This window comes from Leptodactylus fuscus, chromosome 9, assembly GCF_031893055.1.
Source record: "Leptodactylus fuscus isolate aLepFus1 chromosome 9, aLepFus1.hap2, whole genome shotgun sequence".
NCBI classification, from domain to species: Eukaryota; Metazoa; Chordata; class Amphibia; order Anura; family Leptodactylidae; genus Leptodactylus; species Leptodactylus fuscus.
The window spans coordinates 9,099,125-9,118,602 of record NC_134273.1 but is presented as its reverse complement, the minus strand read 5'-3'; the positions used below and the strand labels follow the sequence as shown (position 1 = coordinate 9,118,602).

At 45.5% G+C, this 19,478-nt stretch overlaps 1 protein-coding gene across 2 annotated transcripts; it reads right to left on the bottom strand.

Moving 5' to 3' along the window:
• Window positions 1–3,273: 3,273 nt before the first annotated feature.
• Window positions 3,274–19,435, bottom strand: MIER1 (MIER1 transcriptional regulator). Of its 2 annotated transcripts, none has more exons than XM_075287587.1 (13): window positions 19,355–19,435; window positions 13,362–13,386; window positions 12,343–12,488; window positions 10,440–10,610; window positions 9,981–10,110; window positions 9,456–9,520; window positions 9,128–9,200; window positions 7,620–7,771; window positions 7,298–7,379; window positions 7,038–7,129; window positions 5,904–6,031; window positions 5,682–5,821; window positions 3,274–4,486 (listed from the first exon to the last, which is right to left on the bottom strand). In XM_075287587.1, exons 1-13 carry the CDS (start codon window positions 19,361–19,363, stop codon window positions 4,182–4,184), a joined length of 1,518 nt encoding a protein of 505 aa, XP_075143688.1. In that variant the 5' UTR covers window positions 19,364–19,435; the 3' UTR covers window positions 3,274–4,181. The 2 variants fall into 2 exon arrangements, with proteins under 2 accessions (XP_075143688.1, XP_075143687.1); XM_075287586.1 differs by having other exon boundaries at window positions 3,275–4,486; window positions 7,038–7,132.
• Window positions 19,436–19,478: the final 43 nt, after the last annotated feature.

Genomic DNA, 19,478 nt, shown 5'->3' with positions numbered 1-19,478 from the left:
TGCAGTGTGTCTTACATAAGGGGAGTTTGTATAAAGCTATATCCACACAAGGCAGATTTCCACTATATGTGTCAGAGACTGATCCTCCATAGTTCCATTAGGGCTAGTTCACACGGGGACATGGAGGAGGATTTTGACAGCGGAAACCACATCCTCCTCCATACAATGTTAGTCTATGGAGAAGAAGCAACATGACCTTTCTTCAGGTGTTTTCCACCTGAAGAAAGCAATAGAAGTGAATGGGAGGTGAAAATCGTGCAGTTTTTTTTGCAAAAATAAGCAACGCTTTTTTTTTTTCTTTTTTGCAAAAAAAAACTGCTTTTTTCAGCCCATTCACTTAAGCCACACGTTATTTACATATGAACTAACCCTTAATCTGAATACGGTTGTTCTGGTGGCAGGCACATGCATAGGATAGTCACAGAAAGGTCTTCTGCAAATCTGCCAGGTGTGAATTTACCCTAAGGGTCCATTCACACTGAGTTTTTTTGGCACTGATTTTGATGCTGAACCTGCATTAGAATCAACACCAAAAAAAAAACTGTGTGAATAGACCCTTACAGCTCTTATCCAGAATGACCAGAGGGCCACAATCCGCAGCGTGCATCCTCTTCTAGCTGTATACTGACAGTTTCCACATCTTATTAGACACATAACTACATCTTTGGCAATGTCACTAATCTGGAAACCATCTAGATGCAATAAGCAGTTACACCTTAGCCCATGTACAAGGACTCTGACACTTCAAACTGATGAGCCCCCCCCCCTGCTAGGTAAAAACAACTGGACTGTATTTGGGGTCACTGCCCCCCAGGATGTGCACCTATATCTGATCTCATGACAGCCAGCTGTTACATTGGTTTCAGAAGCCCCCGACCATTCTGTAGTCTACAGAGATAATCTAGTATAATACTAATACTCTGTAATACACACTAGTGCAATGTAAGGATATATTCACACAGGTGGATTGGCCACAGTAAATGTATAATACACTTGTGCAGATTTCTGTAATCCTCTTTGCACCGCATGCTAGGGATTTGTTTCACATGGTGTGAATAGTGGTTTGTAAACCATGTTGATTGCATGTGAACACTACAAAACATCTCTAGGAACTCCTAAAGGAAGCGTTTATAATGGGTTATCCACTGAAGATCAGTAAGGTCCAATACTGAGGACCCTGCCGATCAGCTGTATGAAAGTCCAACTACTAAAATCAACAATGCAGCTACTCACGTTAGATTAAGCATCAGGACTGACCGACTATCCAAGGTCTATGGTGTTATCCTGGTTGTCAGGATTCCTGATCTATAGAATTAGGCCACCACGAGAGGACCACATGGCAGAGCCGAGTGTGCAGGTGTTATCTGTCAGCTTTAGGTCATGGACTGTATATCTGCTAAGAGGAGAAAAAGATCTTTTGGGCATAGATCAGTAAACATACAATACATAGACATGCAACCAGCAGTCATCCGTGAGCCACACGTGTACATTACAACCTTGCTAAATGACGGACTAAGATTCAGACTCCAAAAATAATTCACATTAATAAAAGGTTTTGGGGATTCATGCAATAATACAAGATTCCCAGTTAGAAACAGTTCAGACTCGTACTAAATGGTGATTTGCTCATGAGAACCATGCTGAACGCCGAATAGCAACAGATGCTATATTATTAAGCAGTGAAAAGAATGGTGATCCATGATGTACAAGTGTAAACACAATCTATATAGGCTTATAACATTAGAGAGGAGGGAGATACTACACGTCATAGAGTCCTGCTATAAACATCATGCAAATGGAGTTACAATGGCAGCTGAAAAGAAACATGAGCGGTGATGGGCTGCGTGTCTATGAAGAGGTTTCGCTGCAAAACGTTGGTAAATTCTCTTAATTCTACGACCAGTCCAGGGAATGTGAAGTATAAGGGTATAGTCATAGTGTCCACGCCAGGCAGGCATGAGAGGGTTGGATTTAGGTCGGCCGTATTTACATGCTGCAGTAACAAATCACCAATATGGCAGATGTGTTCGCTGTGACAGGCCGGAAGTGTTAGGGTACTGGAAGAGATCCTAGGAACAGCCGTGTATTCATGTGCAGCAGATTTGTCTCAGCGATGGAAAACCTGTCCCATATATCTAAGCTGTATGGAACAAGTACTCAACTTCTGCAACAAATCTGCTACAGGTGAACACACCCATACACAGCAGCCGTGTATTATATGGACAGGTTGGGCACACGGAAGGGGTTTGTCTTATGAAACAATCCCTTTCAAGTTTTGCAGGAACCATCTTTATAGAATAAGCCCCGATTGCCGCAATATGTTTGAACAAACAATTGAACAGAAGTTTAGTTTTTTCCCTTGTAACATTCACGTGTCTATATGTAAAACAGCAGTACTTGTGACCTTATAGTTTGCATTAAAACGATTTCCACTCAATGCACGGATGCAAAATCGCAGCCGTCGTAATGGTGGGTACTAAAATAAACGAACAAATCGAGCACGAGGATAAAATTTAAGCAGTAGAGATGAGCGAGTACTGTTGGGATCAGCCGATCTGAACAGAACGCTCGCATAGAAATGAATGGACGTAGCCGGCACACGGGGGCTTAAGTAGCCGGCCGCCATTAAAGTGGAAGTACCAGGTGCATCCATTCATTTCTATGGAGCGTGCTGTTCAGATCGGCTGATCCGAACAGTGTTCGCTCATCTCTATTAAGCAGCAGCCAAGGTGGGGGGGGACACTCAAGCGATGGACAAGTGGAATCCCTGTGGCACCATGTTATCCCAATTGTAAAATCTATACCATCTCAGGTCTCATTCAGACCGTACCCATATTTATGGGGGTTTTCTGGGGCTAGGATATTGATCTCCACTTCCTCTTCTCAGGCAGTGGCCATGCTGCAGCTCAGTACCATTGAAAGGAATGAGGCCGAGCTGCAATACCAAGAACAGCCACTATGAAATGTATGGCGCTGTGCATGGCAAGTAGTGAAGGGGTCACAGAAATCACTATAGTCCTATTAAAGGTTTGTATTTTGGAATGAACACACCGACCTGACAGACATGGTAGTGAAAGGAACGGTGTTATATTTGGAATACAAATACCGGCACACCAGTCTGAACTACGTCTAAGAAAGGGGTTTCGAAATTGTCACAAGTATGGATGAGCCAATACTATTCGAAACGGCACGCTCCCATAGGAATGAATGGACGCAGGGGGTTAAGCGGCCGGACGCCGGCTGCAGCCATTCATTCCTACAGGAGCGTGCCGTTTCGAATAGTATTGGCTCATCTCTAGTCACAAGTGTTAGAAAATTTGCATATCTGTATATATACACACGTGAATGCCACTACAGTATCCGTCTATAAGGCAACAGACATAGGTTATGGGCATTAACAACTCATAGTACACAGGGATGGTTCGCCGATTTCATGGTTAACCTGCAACACGATCATTTCAGCAATAAAACGCATTGATGGCGGATCAAATGGAGACAATTTGCAAAAAAAAAAAAAAAAAAAAAAAAGCAAAAAACATACAGTTTCCAGAATATTAATTTCTCATAATAAAAGTTTATCAACTGTACAAGTTAAGAAAATTATACAAGCTTTGTTTAAGAAAAAGGACAGTTCATTCAAAACATAGTGACTGTAAAAATCTCTCAAAGGCTACGAAGAAATCTGGAAAAATACACCACGTATCTTTTTTTTCAGCCCAGATAGAAATAGAAAAAAGACATCATTGATGTCAATAATTTACATACACAAACCTCATTTGGTTTACTCTTAACTTCTACCTATAAAATTGGTGCCTACGACATTCGGGGTCCAGCTTTCTTAGCAATTTCAATTCGGAGAAAATAAAAAATTCAAAAAAAAAATTCAAAAAAATTGGTAAATGTCAGGTTACCAGCAACTCTTCACACCTATGTCGCGGTATAAGAACAATACATTCTGTAGGTCCTTCCATCATGTCAAAGAAAAAGAAAAGCAGGAAACAAAATCCCGAGACGTTGTGGCTGAAATGTTTTTTTTGGGATTTGAAGAAACAAATGGAAAAAAAAACCATTAAAAATAGAGCTCGTTAAATAAACCAGTTGAACCCTGAAATTTCAAGACCCCTAAAAACATACTTCAAAAAAATGTCAAATCATCGACGGGCGGCGGGAGCGACGACTCCTCAGATCTCTCCTTGTGAAAATATTTCCTGAGAAATTTCAGACGATCCAGGACTGTCTTTTCCGGGGCTGTCGATCCGCCGTCTCTTTGCAGATTGTTCATTGGTGTCGTCCAGCTCTTTGTCGCGGTTGTTGTTGGTATGGCTCAATTTGGAATCACTGGATAAAGTGTCACGATTGTAGCCATTGGTGTCTGTGTCATTCGCAGATGGTTCTCCGGTGCTGGGGCCGTTTAGGTGGACGATTCCCGGGGTGGCTTCGTCTTTGTAAGTGGAGGAGACCTCAGGAGGACCATTAACAGCGACACCTAGGATTTCACAAACTGGAATTAGAAACAGCTCTAAATAGTGGTAAGCACACAAGGAAAGACCCCATGTCTGCTAGAAGTACCAAGGAGATGATGGCCTAGTCTACCCTTAAAGGGACCCTATCATTAAAATTGAATTTTTTGCCCCTAACACGTAGAAATAGCCTTAAGAAAGGCTATTCTTCTCCTACCTTTAGATGTCTTCTCTGCACCGCCGTTCCGTAGAAATCCTGTTTAGCAAATGAGTTCTGTCACAGCACTGGGGGCGGGCCACAGCGCTCAAACAGCACTGGGGGCGTCCCCAATGCTGCGAGAGAACTCTCCAGCACCGCCTCCATCTTCTTCAGGAACGAGTCTTCTTCCAGCAGTGGCTTCAAACTTCTAGGCCTTGGGCCCAGGGCAAAGCCGACTGCACATGGCCCCCGGCCACAAGAAAACGGCCGCTTACACAGTATTGTAAGCGTCCATTTTCTTATGACCGGCTGGCATGCGCAGTTGGCTGCCCGAGGCCTAGAAGTTTGAAGCCACTGCCAGAAGAAGACCCGTTCCTGAAGAAGATGGAGAGTTCTCTTGCAGCATTGGGGACGCCCCCAGTGCTGTGAGTGAACTCATTTGCATACAGAAGAAAACCGGGATTTCTACCGAACGGCGGCACGTACAAAGATCTAAAGGTAGGAGAAGAATAGCCTTTCTTAAGGCTATTCCTATGTGTTAGGGACAAAACAATTGCTTTTTAATGATTTAATCCGTTTAAAGGCAAGCTATTCATGAAATTTGTATTTCCCTTCAAAGATCTACGAGTATTACAAAGCTTCTCCTCTACACAGACTATGCATGAAAAGTAAATACGGAGGAGAGGAACTGGCCAAACAGCCAATCTACTCATCGTTCCTTCAGCAAGCACAGGACCATGTCCATCCTATAATAGCACCAACACAGGGCCCAGATTTAGGTTTTTTTTCCCTATGCAGAATTCCTTCTGCCAATATCCGGACCTGTCCACACGAGGAGTATTATACCTGCCCATCAGGGCTTCCTATAATTTTCCATAAAAAACAGAAGCTTGCTGGTCTCCATCATAAGTCATTGGGTAAGGATTAGTTGGTATCCAACTGGTCAAAATGTCATCTACCTGCGTGTTAGAACTTTAGTAAATGTGACAGAAGAGAGATAATACTTCATATCCAGTCTTTACCATTCTGGTTAGTGTTGGCAGCTGTGCTGTCGTCCTTCTCAGACTGGCTGGTGCTACTGTTAGAGGTAGTGGGTGGCGGGGACGGGGCCCGGCTGGATGCAGCACTTTCACTTTCATCCAGAAGCCGGTCCATATAATCCCTATAGAACATAAAACGGATGCAGTCAGCGCTTTTCCTCCCCCACATAAGATATACTGGCCACTTATTTGGCGCATACTCACGTTACACCAGGATGCAGGTTGTATTTCTTTTTACCAAATCTCGTTTGCTGAGCGAAGAAGTCGTAGCGCTCTGACTTCTTCCACATGTAGTAAAAAGCCACACATTCCCCAACCGATCGTGTCCTCACCTAAGCAACAAATAAACACCAAGTTAATGGTGGTACGTTCATGTGCTTTGGTGTAGAAAAATCGCCAAAATTCACATGCTGCTTTTTTTTTTTCCCATGTAGATTGTGAGCCCCATGTAGGGATATATATATATATATATATATATATATAGATCACAATGTACATTTATCTTCCTATCATTCTGTCTTTGTAGAATGGGAGGAAATCCACACAAACACGGGGAGAACATACAAACGCATTGCAGATGTTCCTGGCGGGATTTGAACCCAGGACTCCAGTGCTAACCACTGAGCCACCGTGTTGCCCCCTACGTTCTGCTTTTATATCACAGCCTGTGTGCTAAGCCGAGAAGGGAAGACTACGGCTCCGGCAGACGGAGATCATGTAGACATGAGGTATCTAATAGATCACTATAGTATCCATCCTGTCTTTTTTACAGGTCTGATACGACCTTGTACATATTAACGTAAAGCAACTCAAAAAGTAAGACACCAGGCCTCTTATGTATGACGGTAACACTACTAATCATCTGCTTGGTACTATAAGGGTGAATTCACACTGAGTAAACGCTAGCTTATTCTGAACGTAAAACACGTTCAGAATAAGCGGCGTCTAAAGCAGCTCCATTCATCTCTATGGGAGCGGGGATACGAGCGCTCCCCATAGAAATGAATGGGCTGCTTCTTTCACTCCGAGCAGTCCCATTGAAGTGAATGGGGAGTGCCGGCGTGTACGGCAAGCTCTGCTCATGCCGGAGCGTACACGCCGGCACTCCCCATTCACTTCAATGGGACTGCTCGGAGTGAAAGAAGCAGCCCATTCATTTCTATGGGGAGCGCTCGTATCCCCGCTCCCATAGAGATGAATGGAGCTGCTTTAGACGCCGCTTATTCTGAACGTGTTTTACGTTCAGAATAAGCTAGCGTTTACTCAGTGTGAATTCACCCTTATACGTCCCACTTTATAGCATAAGGTTAGTGGCAGGATCGTCGCAGTATTCGTTACCTTGTTTGCTTGTATCAAATGAAAATCTTTCCCGTATGCTTTAAGTCCTTGCTCAAAATTTCGGCATTCTTCTTCAGTCCATACAGAAAGTTCTTCTGGGGAGGAATAGCGACAAACACGCATAGTTTATAGTGTATGGGTTCAGGTTGAATTCTTCTTGTATACATCTGTATTATAAGCAATAATCTATACCAACTGCATATTACAAGTAACACTGTCTGTAAGAGGAGCCGGTGTCTTAGTACAAGATGGTTGCTTACCACGCGCTGCTTTGACATTAAACCTTAATCTTCTTAAAGCTTCTTCTGTGTCAAAATTACATTTCACCAGCTCATACAGGGCCTGAGAAATAGAGATTGGTAGTTTAGATTATTAGTGGAGCTTACAGGAATAAGATCTACTCAGCTGGACATGAACATGGCACGTTATTTTAGCCACAGGGTAGGGAATAAGTTTCCATCCTGGAATCTGTTTCACTTATTATTTAATATGTAGTAACAACAATTATCAACATATTTCCATAAGGGACCGGACGACTATAAGCTCTCCAATGTGTTACCATGCTAAAAATAAATAAAGCACCTGCTCATTGTCCTTTATATGTGCTCCTTCAGGAATCGCATCCAGACCCTTCTCCTCTCCAGTCCTTCTTGAGGCTTCGTTCAGAAAGTCGATCACTCTATCCTCCACGACAAAGTCGGGGTTCCACAGTAACTGGTCGTCATTCTCATACACTATGATAGCAAAAAGAACAGCAAGATGTAAAGCTACGCAAGTGCTAGACTTTCTGGTGAAACACGGGGCTTTAGAGAATTTTTTTATTTTTGTAAAAAAAAAATAGTTTTTTTGCATCCTAATTATTATATTATATATTATAGTCTCATTGTGACCATCATAGATATTTGGGGGCTTTCAATAAGACTTTTTTTTGTAGTTTCCTCCTGTAACTGGAGCCGATATATTAGCAAGGAATACAGCCTTGTAATATATTATACAGAGCTGATCTGGATTCTTTAGGACCCAGCAAGATCCTGCAGTTTCACAACACTTGGCGATCAGGTGACTGCCAGGCCAGGAGGACGCTGCATCATGGCAATGTCCATAGCTGTATATACCATCCTTGCCTTCTGTTTGGGGAGTCTGGCTGTCACTGACATCAGTCTCCCTGCTCCTACATGGTGATGTGTAGCTGCAAACTCTGCAACGGTGTATCAGAACGTCTTTGCAGAGTTCACAATTGATCGCCCAGACATATACAGACAATAGACAAGCAATTTCTTTAAATAGATCCTATCATAGAAACCCTTTTTTTTTTATGAGTAACGCGTTGGAATAGCCTTAAGAAAGGCTATTCTTCTCCTACCTTTCGTTGTCTTCTCCGCGCCACCGTTCCGTAGGAATCCTGGTTCTTGTCAGTATGCAAATGAGTTCTATGGCAGCACTGGGGGCGGGTTCTAGCTCTCAAACAGCACTGGGGGCGTCCCTAATGCTGCCAGAGAACTCTCTCCAGCGCCGCCCCCATCTTCGTCAGCAGCGTCTTCTTCATCCTCTTCTTCTGATGCAGGTTTCGACTTCTAGGCCTCGTGCTTTGGGCAGAGCAGACTGCGCATGCCCACAGGCCACGAGAAAATGGACGCTTGCACAGTATTGTAAGCGGCCATTTTCTCATGGCCTGTGGGCATGCGCAGTCTGCTCTGCCCAAGGCCTAGAAGTCGGAAACCTGCGCCGGAAGAAGAGGATGAAGAAGACGCTGCTGACGAAGATGGAGGCGGCATTGGAGACAGTTCTCTGGCAGCATTGGGGATGCCCCCAGTGCTGTTTGAGCGCTGAGGCCGGCCCCCAGTGCTGCGAGAACTCATTTGCATACCGACAAGAACCGGGATTCCTACGGAACGGCAGCGCGGAGAAGACAACGAAAGGTAGGAGAAGAATAGCCTCTCTTAAGGCTATTCCAACGTGTTACTCATAAAAAAGGGGATTCTATGATAGGATCCCTTTAAAGTGACCCAAAAAACAATTATGTATACAGATGAAGAGGTGTCATATATAATATGTAATATAATACTCCAATCCCTCAATAGACTACTCACCTTTTTCTGTTTCTTTGTATCTACAAACTCCAACTGGAATTTCGGCTTGAAACATAGACCCTACCATGATCTCCTAAAATAGAAAAAATAAGTGTAAGCGTGGCCTAAATCCCTAAATCTACATAAATCTTTATAAAGTTATAACCAGCACCAAATAGTTTGTCTAGAGTCCAGAGAGTGTGACCTGTATGCGGACGTCTACACAATCTCCGCAGCCAAGAGAGTCTACTTTCCTGATAATATGGTGTCGCAGACCCCTGCCTATCACATTTTTATGGGATTATGCTTATGACAATTACAACACCACAAGTAATAGTACAAGGATTACTTTTTTCCAGTCTTCCGATGGAATATAATCTTCATCGTCCTCAGATTCTTCTTCAATTTCATTATCTGTAAAAAAGACATTTGTATTCATTTGCTGCGATACGTCCAGAATTCATTCTAATGTAATACAAAAAATAACCCTTAGCATGTCATAATGATGGGTGGGGATCTGGATGGAGGCGAAACTTGAAGAGCTCTTGGGCTCCTACTTTGTGCCATTTAGAATATGAACATGAGGCAGAGGGACCTTTCGGGTCACCTCAAGATCCAAGGCCTGGGAGCGACTAGAACTACAGCCTTGGATCTAGATGATGATGGAACAAGCCGTCCAAGGTGCGATGAGCCAATCGCACATGTAGAGGCTCAGCACAGAGCTGAGTCCTTTTGCCCCTTCCTTTCCCTTATCAGTTGGGGGTTACAGACTCCATCCAATCCCCACAGTCACCACGAAACTAGAGGTCCCCTTAAATGAAAATGAGAAAGTATTCCGCACTATTTTGTATAGAAAAGGCAAACAATCACTTACTTGCATCAAAATACTTGCAGCGTCGAGGACGGATAACTTCTTGTGCATCTTGAGTAACTGATGGTACAGGGTCATCATTAGAAGAGCGAGTCTCATCTTCCTGACCAGAGGAATCTTTAATAGTTTCATCCTGGAAAAGTTGGGTTCGTGAGGGGGGAGAACACTCATTTGTTATCAACTCTGATCTTGGGGAATAAGTTTGGGGAACTGAAAAATGTTCTTAAAGTTGTCAATTAAATGCATGTAAGCTTTGACCTCCTATAAATAAGAGGAAACCTAAGAACAGATGCTTGAGTCGCTATTAATGGATGAGACACCAATGTGGCTTCTATTATGGAGCTGGGGGGGTCCTGCGTGTCCAACTCTCTGATGATCTATCCTTAGGATAGGTAATCATTTAACAAAGCCCAGACAACTCCTTTAATAGAGGTAAAAGAAACCCATTTTGTTTCCAAGCACCTTATTTTCTCCACTACAGCCGCTGTTTCCATCATTTTCCTCCTCTTCTTCCTCCTCCTCCTCTTCTTCTTCTTCTTCCTCCTCCTCTTCTTCATCATCTTCTCCAGGCATAGGTACGGTACTACCATAGCCATAGAGTCTCAGTAACTCATGAATCGGCATCTCACTTTCCTGAAATCACAATATTACACTGGTTTACAATAAATTTTATTTTGTGAATCTTTATCATTCTAGAAATAAAAGATGAGAAGTGATGGAAACAATTATCTGCCAACAGTCTGACCGGCACGTCTCACCACCAGGTCTTCTTTATAGACTTGCCCAGGTGTATTGAGGTCCAATTAAAATCTATGGCTCGTCATACAACATTAGCCAAGACAAGTTACAATTTTGTACATTGTTTTTGGTTATTTATATTGTCTCCATCGTTCAGGTCCATTGGGATACCGAACAACAGAGAGACGTTCCACTAAAACATCAGAGCCCGGCAGACCCCGTTGTCTGCAATAGGGTCCGTCAGGCGTCTATTGTTTGTAAACTGAAACCAACATAGAAAAAAGTCCACCATGCAGATTTCGGCAGTCATGCCCCTGTTAATCCTCATCCCCTTTACAGTATGTGTTGGGTGAATGCGAGAACGCAGCCGAACCGAAACTTCGATTATATCGTGGGATCCATTCATATCCCAGGGAGGTGATCAAACATATAACACTGCTACTCACCTCTCCTGGGCTCTGGTGCGACTCCCCGCTGTCTTTGGGTTTTCTGACTGACGATGCCTCATGACCACATAGATGCAAGCATTGCAAAGCCACGTGACCCAGGTGACCAGTGAGGCCCATCACAGGCCTCAGCAGTACCTTATGTCAATCAGAAAGCCCGAAACGAACAAGGAGTCATGCCGGGGCCCAGGAGAGGTGAGGAATAGAAATGAGCGAGTACTATTCGAAACTCCCGCTTTGAATAGCACGCACCCATGGGAATGAATGGACGCAGCCAGCATGCAGGGGGTTAGGCAGCTGGCCAGTTCTGCGTGCCGGCCGCTTCCATTCATTCCTATGGGTGCGTGCTACTCGAAACGGCCGTTTCGAATAGTACTCGCTCATCTCTAGCAAGGAACGCTTTTTTTTTTTTGTGCTTGATCTCCTCCCATGGGCCTACGAAGAGACCCCAGAGTCTAATAGTTTTGCATCAGAACTGTTCAGTCTGAACGAAACTGCAGGTAAAACCTCGCCAAAACCAAATAAAGTAACCGATAACAAAATCACGTCGGTGATCCTAGTTGATGTTCGGGTTTGGTTATCTTCCGATTATTCGCTCAGCCCTGTTTTTAAATGACATTATACAATTATCGGTGTAATATAATTAATTGATAGCTTGTTACAAATTCTCATGGGAATTCAATCACAAGCGGGGTTTGTTTGTTTTTTAACCCCTTATGACTAGGACAATTTTTGGTTTCACATTCTCATTTTTGACTCCCCACGTTCCAAGTGCCATAGAGCTTACTTTTTTGGTTCATGGAGCCACATCGCCGCTCATTTTTGTGCCTCGCTCCAAACGCGATATCCACCGCTGTGTGTGTTATATGCAACAGGTAGTGAGCAGGCGAATGCCACAAACATGGGGCGACAATGACACTGCTTTTTCGTGTTTTAATACCAAATGGAAATAATACTAAGGGGACGCTGAAGGAAAAATAGAGATTTGGCCTGTGAAAAACGCTCACACAAATTCAGCCGGTGGACTTTGGCCATGTGTCGCTGACAATATGGTAACCAGGTGACGGTGTTACCTATGGCACATTTCTGTTTACAGCTTTGCTCGGTTTTATAACGCAAACTGTGTCAAACTGGCAAATAAAAGGTAATAAAACCAAATCGCCCGCAGAGACTGTTCTTACCCGTTCTAGGTGCTCAATCTCAGAGGTAAAATTCACTTCCCCCTCCATTAACTCTTCCTCTTCCAATGTCCGCTCGTCGTCAAACTCATGAACCAACATGTCAGCGGTCGGATCAAATTCGTGGTCATCGGATGCAGCCGAGCCTCCTGGTTACCAAAGAGGTTTTCAAACACAAAAATCAGAAGAATATTTCAACCATGAATTTCCTAATGGCATAAAAGACATAACCGTACCCGCACTAGTACTGCTGGCTGGATGGAAAAATATTTGTAGCCGTGCTAATGGTGTAGAGAGTTTGGACCCTGGTATAGATTAGAGACTTGTCTATAGTAAAGCCGCCCCCATAGTACAGAAGAGGAATGATGGGGTGGAGCGAACAAGGATAGGTGAGGTTTGATCAGGTGATCTGGGGGTTCGAAAATAGGCCGGAAACCCTGTATCTGCTGGATACAGCAAGGCACGTTTAAGCCCCTGGACAACGGGTGCCGGAAGCTGCTAGTGGATGGGCGCATGTGCAACACCACTCCTTTTCTAGTAATAGGAGCAATGCTGCAGCCCTGTCCACTACATAGCAGATTCTGGCACCAGGAATCAGCAAGAACAAGGTTCAGGTGCAGGACCTATACTAAGGACCTATCCTGTGGATAAGTCACCAGTTTGGAAATTCAATTTGGGGTCAGAAAAACCCTTTACGTAGTATATGAGACCAAGCAAAGCAAGTCAGCAGTCCCTACAAATATAAGGGATAATATCAGTAATCTTGTAAGATACGGCTCTCTCTGCTATATAGAGAGTACAAAGAGATGACATTCCAGCTATAGGAAAAAATCACCAGAGAACAGGGAACGCACGGACACCATGACAGCCGCAACAATTAGGTAGGGTATCCTATGGGGGTGGTTAGGTTACACATTTATCCACTTGATCTGGTAAGAACAATGTGTGTGCAGGGAACAATCATAGAAAATAAAGAAAGAAATATTTTCAATTTAACTTTGTTAAAAATAAGTGTAAATTACCTGGGCTTGCATTCCCAAGAGAAGGCTGGAAAAGAAAGCAGATGTGTTAGGCTGGAAGGCAGTCACACCATATACAGTATATTCAGTAACCACATCACCAAACTGCAAATATACAAGGAACTGAAAGTATAAAGAACTGGTACAACAAAGCTGAAAAATCTAGAAAACATCACGTGATGATGCGGCTCTCGAGAGGAGGCAATGACGGCACCCCATGAGGTCCCATAATACAATGCTTATAGGGGTGTTCAATCCATAGACCCAGACACCCAGCCTATAGTCCGGCAGAGTCCTTACAGTAGGGGGCAGTAGTCCTGCAGAAGGCAGAGGCAGCGAGCATCATAGAGGAACGTGGAGTCGGTACAACAGCTAGCGACTATTATTCCACAACCCAACCCTAACTTCTTCCTAAGTGACTAAAAGCCGGGTCAGACAATAAAAGCCAATGATTGATTCCTATAAAAGGAAATAAGGAACTAACTATTTGTAAATGTACAATAGATTTCATGATGACTGACATATTTTATGTAGATTGTGAGCCCCATGTAGGGATATATATACAGGGATCACAATGTACATTTTTTTCTTCCCATCAGTATGTCTTTGTAGAATGAGAGGAAATCCACAAAAACACAGGGAGAACATACAAACTCCGTGCAGATGTTGTTCCTGGCGGGATTCGAATCCAGGACTCCAGCGCTGCAAGGATGCAGTGCTAACCACTGAGCCGCTCCTTACTTTGACACACATTTTGCACAGGACTCCACATCTATATGGGTATATGTCTGCCAGCAGTTTTTGTTATATACGCAGCAGTAGTATAGTAGTTATATATGCAGCAGTAGTATAGCAGTTATATACACAGCAGTAGTATAGCAGTTATATACACAGCAGTAGTATAGTAGTTATATACACAGCAGTAGTATAGCAGTTATATACACAGCAGTAGTATAGCAGTTATATACACAGCAGTAGTATAGCAGTTATATACACAGCAGTAGTATAGTAGTTATACACACAGCAGTAATGAGCGGCTAACCCTGGATATAGTCTGGAGTGTATACGTGCCTGTAGTACTATATACACTATTACATTTCCCATGTTAGACCCATAAACATCACTAAACACTTCCCTTAGGCAATTAAAGGCTCTGGAGAGCGACAGGGCGTCCCCTGCCCCAATACCCCTCCCTAATCTAGCAGCCCTTTGATGTGCACCACAATGCTACTATGACCAAGGGCTTCTCCCACAGGCGGGGGTTTCTATGGCCCTCCTCACCAGGGTGTGCCCAGCCCTTCATCACTTATGGGATTTTGGATGACAATGTATTTAGGGGAGGCTGCTGTCTGTGTGTATAGGGCCGGAGCCGACTCTAGGACCCGACCACTGCAGGGACAGACAAAACACTGCGAAACCCCTTAAGACTATTCCAGGAATGATCTGGCAAAGAAACAAAACTCAAGAAAGCAACAGAAAAAATTAGGCATAAGGACAAGTTACTAGAGACAGAGACTTCTAATAGTGGGGCCAATCTTCAGTCTGCAGGAGATCTCAGGGATGTCTTATAAGATCAGTTTAGAGATTTCCTTAAAGACAAGTTGCCACTAAAAGGACGGAATTTTCAATCAATTTTAGAGACATTTTACAATTTCCATAAATTTTTGCAGGGCTCATGTTTTGTGGGGCGAGTTCAGTTTGTTTTCTTTACTAGTACCATTTCCTGATAAATACAATAATTTTTATTTTTTTTTGGCAGGAGGTAAGGCGCACGGTGATACCCAATGTGTTTGTTTTGGGAAAAGGCTTCTTTTTTTGTTAAGGCTACATTGACATCTACACCGGGAAAAGAGGCAAAGAAAAAAAGTCTGGCACCGAGGACGTTTTCCAGTTTCTGTTTTAAGACAATGCGCCTCTGTTACAGTCCACGGGGTTGGTCGGACTATTTTAGCAGTTCGCCTCTTTGTTGTTCTGATTCTCTGCCAGATCAGACCAATGGAGAAGCAATGCTAGTGTGAATCGGAGGGGAACTTGCTATGTTTTGTATTCTAGTTCTTTACAATTCCACAAGGGGACTTGAACCTGGGATTGCTTGATCCCCTGCACAATATACTGCAATAGGGAATGTGGTACATAGACTATGTGTAATAGGGCAAGGCAACCTGGAAGCCTTTGATTGGGCCCTTGGCTGGCATGGCAAACCCCCTGGCCGGCACGGCAAACCCCCTGGCCGGCACGGCAAACCCCCTGGCCGGCACGGCAAACCCCCTGGCTGACATGGCAAACCCCCTGGCTGACATGGCAAACCCCCTGGTACCCTGAGATCTCACCACTGGCGAGACAAGGGAGCAAAAGAAGGGACACCCCTCAATAACCCAATTGCCATGATCACTAGTATTTTCTGAGTCCTGCAGCTAGTACTGGGTAACCTGGACTCCATGTAGCTCCTGTGCCGGCGACAGCCATACTATTACGGTGCGGAGCATGTACTCAGCATTATGTAACGGTACATTGCGGAGCCTTGAGGGGTTAATTTCCCACAATACACACCACATTACAGGCGTATTTGTAAAGTATAACAGCCTGCTGACGTCAATGGGAACATCAGTTGCGAAAACTCAAGTATCAAACACTTATGAAATTTTATATGCCACAGCGATGGAACACGTCGCCTAAAATACGAACGCCGTGTACTCGCTATTCAAGTCAATGAGAGACTGCTTGTGAATCTGAGTGTTTGAGCCAAAATATTAGATAATATACAGAGTCCCTATCTGGAGTCAGCGGAAAGGATAAAATCTACAGTGTATGGACAGGTGGAAAACGGGGCAGGGAATTAAAGGGGTTTTCTGGTCCCAAATGGAGATCACATCAGTATGAAATCTATTTGGGGCTGGAAAATTCCTTTAATTGTAATAATTTACCAACTCCAAGCAGCATCATTCAGGTTTTCATCAGAATCCAGACAGAGTCAGAGTCTCCATTGCAGTATGCATCATATATCCCCCATTATAGTGAATGAGATCCATCAGACTCCATTCATGACTATTTTGGCGGTCCAGTTGTCTGTTGTTCTGATCCTCCAAAAGACTAGAACAAAGGACAACCCAACGCCAGCGTGAACCCGGAACACTAGAAAATCGAAATCAAAATTGTCCAGCCATACTTAATAAGGCAGGACATCATAGTAGGCGAGTCTGCATTGCAGGACCATGTTTGTGAACGTTGGGGGGAGAAATTGGGATCATGATGTAGATGCTAGAGAGTGTCCACCCTACAACTGAGCTCTAAGGCCGTATGGGTATTCAGAGCCAGGTTGTGAGGGGGGATGTTCCGATTCACTTGCACCAAATACCTAGAAAATGGTGAGGGACAGAAAGTGAAAGTATATTGGAAAGTTGCAGAACTATTGCTGCAGAGCTTATAGAATAAAATAGATGTTGCACCAAATATACCGGGTCAGTAGTGAATGGTGCACTGTCCTCCTGCACGTCACATGACCGCAGTGATCTAGGAGGGGAATCATTCTCATCCAATATTTCGATGCTCTCCTTGCTGTGAGGACAGATGCCATGCAATCTATAATGTAGTGCTCGGTCCTGAAAAATGGATCTTATTGATGGAGTCTACGCAAGTGCAGAAACTTCTGACACCGCACAATATGGACACAGGTGCAAGCGCCCACAGAGCTTATGACCATCAGGTATACGTCACGGCCTCGCTGCTCACACATCCTAAATAAGCACAGCTCAGAAGATAAATCCCTAGACAGAAGTCATAAGTGTCAGAATACCGGGGGTCCCACTGATCACAAGAATAGGGTTCCTGTGCCCCAGGCTGAATGGAGCGGCCCCATCACATAATCTGTGGGAGTCCCGGCAGTACTATCTACTACACAGGTGACAAGTAGTAATGCAGCACATTACAGACCCCGGCCTGGCAAACAGGACTCATAGGAATATTTCTTACTCTACTGACTGGCGTACAGACTGATATATGAACAGGCACTAGGGGAAAACGCCCCCCCCCCCCCCCCCCGGATCAGCCCGGGTATGGGGTCAGCAGAGCCACAGGGATCTAACAGATAGGTGGTTGAGGTGTTGTCAGATCAGTAGGGACAAGGAGTTCAGTGTGGGCAGGGTGGAGGGTCTATCAGGGTCCGCATCAGTGTGGGTAGGTGGAGGGTCTATCAGGGTCCGCATCAGTGTGGGCAGGGCCTATCAGGATCCGCATCAGTGTGGGCAGGGCCTATCAGGATCCGCATCAATGTGGGAAGGGTGCAGGGTCTATCAGGGTCCGCATCAGTGTGGGCAGGGCCTATCAGGATCCGAATCAATGTGGGAAGGGTGCAGGGTCTATCAGGGTCCGCATCAGTGTGGGCAGGGCCTATCAGGATCCGCATCAATGTGGGAAGGGTGCAGGGTCTATCAGGGTCCGCATCAGTGTGGGCAGGGCCTATCAGGATCCGCATCAGTGTGGGCAGGGCCTATCAGGATCCACCTCAGAGTGGGCAGGGCCTATCAGGGTCCACCTCAGAGTGGGCAGGGTGCAGGGCCTATCAGGCAGCATTTATCAGGGTCCAGATCAGTATGAGTAGGGGGATCCATCAGAGTCTGGGTCAGTAGAGGCTAAGGGTTCTGTCAGGATGTGGGTCAGTGGGTTCTGTGTAGGATTGGGGGCTTCTGTCAGGTTTCAGGTCAGTAGGGGCAGGGACTTCTGTGATTTTTGAGTCCATCGGTTCTGTCAGTGTCCATCTGAATATGGGCTGGGTGGAGGGCCTGTCAGGGTGCACATCAGTAGAGGTAGGGGGTCGGAGTCAGTAGGAGCCGGGGGACCAGATTACTAGAGGGCCATGGATTAAGACAAATTTTGGGTCAGTGGGTTCTGTCTGTAATAGCAGGGGCTTCAATCTGGTCAGGGTCCAGAAGAGAGTAGTGGGTTCTGTAAGATTAGGGGTCAGGGGGGGTCTCTACGGGTTCAGATTTGGGGCAATTCTGTTAGTTTGGGATCAGTAGATTGAGTTTAGCAAAAGATCTTGTCAATTTAGGGTCAGGGTCTCTCTGGCTTGGGGTCTGGGGCAGTTCTTTCAGGTTTGGGGTCAGAGTCTCTATGGCTCAGGGTCAGTTCTCTCAAATTTGGGGGTCAGGGTTTCTCCGCTTCGGGGTCTGAGTCAATTCTCTGAGCTTTGGGATCAGGGTAACTCGGGGTTTGGGGCAGTTCTCTCAGGTTTGGGGGTCAGGGTCTTTTGGCTCGGGGTAGTTCTGTGAGGTCTGGGGTCAGGGTCCCTCTGGCTCAGGTTCTGGGGCAATTCTCTCAGGTTTGGGGTCAGGATCTCTCCGGCTCAAGGTCTGGGGCAGTTCTCTCAGATTTGGGTCTCTCGGCTCAGGGTAGTTCTGTGAGATTTGGGGTCAGGATCTCTAAATCAGGGTCTGGGGCAGTTCTCTCAGGTTCGGGGTCAGGGTCAGTTTTGGGGGTCTGGATCTCTCGGCTCGGGGCAGGTCTCTCAGGTTTGGGGTCGGGGTCTGGGGCAGTTCTCTCAGGGTCGGGGTCAGGGTCAGTTTTGGGGGTCTGGATCTCTCAGGCTCGGGGCAGGTCTCTCAGGTTTGGGGTCGGGGGCAGTTCTCTCAGGCTCGGGGTCAGGGTCTCTCCGGGGCAGTTCACTCAGAGTTTGCCTCCCCGGTGTCCGCGCACTTCTCGGCGGCGGTGACGGGAGGGGGAGCGGTTTCCCGCCCAGGCAGGAGCCAGGTATCGGCGCTAGGCCGGAGCCCCGGGAGAAGCGGACAGACCCCCCGCCGCCCGGTGCCCACAGCTCGGGAAGAAGTTTCAGAGCGCGGGATTGGGCGGCGGATGCAACAAGTGGTGAGGGCGTGAGGGCCCGGCCCGGGGGCTGAGCTGGGGACGTGTCCCAGAGGGAATAGGGTAAACACCGCCGCCGCCATGTCAGACACTCGATTACGAGCCACAGGGGAGAATATTTTGATGAGTTTCCTCCTTACCTCCGCCATATTTGCCGTACTGACGGGTCACATCGCGGGTCAGCGCAAAAGCCCGGATGGAGGCGGAAGCGACCGGTGCAGCGACCGCCAGAGGGCGCAGCCAATCGAAACGCAGGTAAAGGAG

What these genes read in the sequence shown, in the direction of transcription:
- MIER1 (XM_075287586.1), bottom strand. An exon ending in CATCGGAAGACTGGAAAAAA is followed by an intron (nt 9,201 to 9,455) that starts GTAATCCTTGTA and finishes TTTCTATTTTAG; the next exon opens with GAGATCATGGTAGGGTCTAT. An exon ending in ATATAAAGGACAATGAGCAG is followed by an intron (nt 7,380 to 7,619) that starts GTGCTTTATTTA and finishes TCTATTTCTCAG; the next exon opens with GCCCTGTATGAGCTGGTGAA.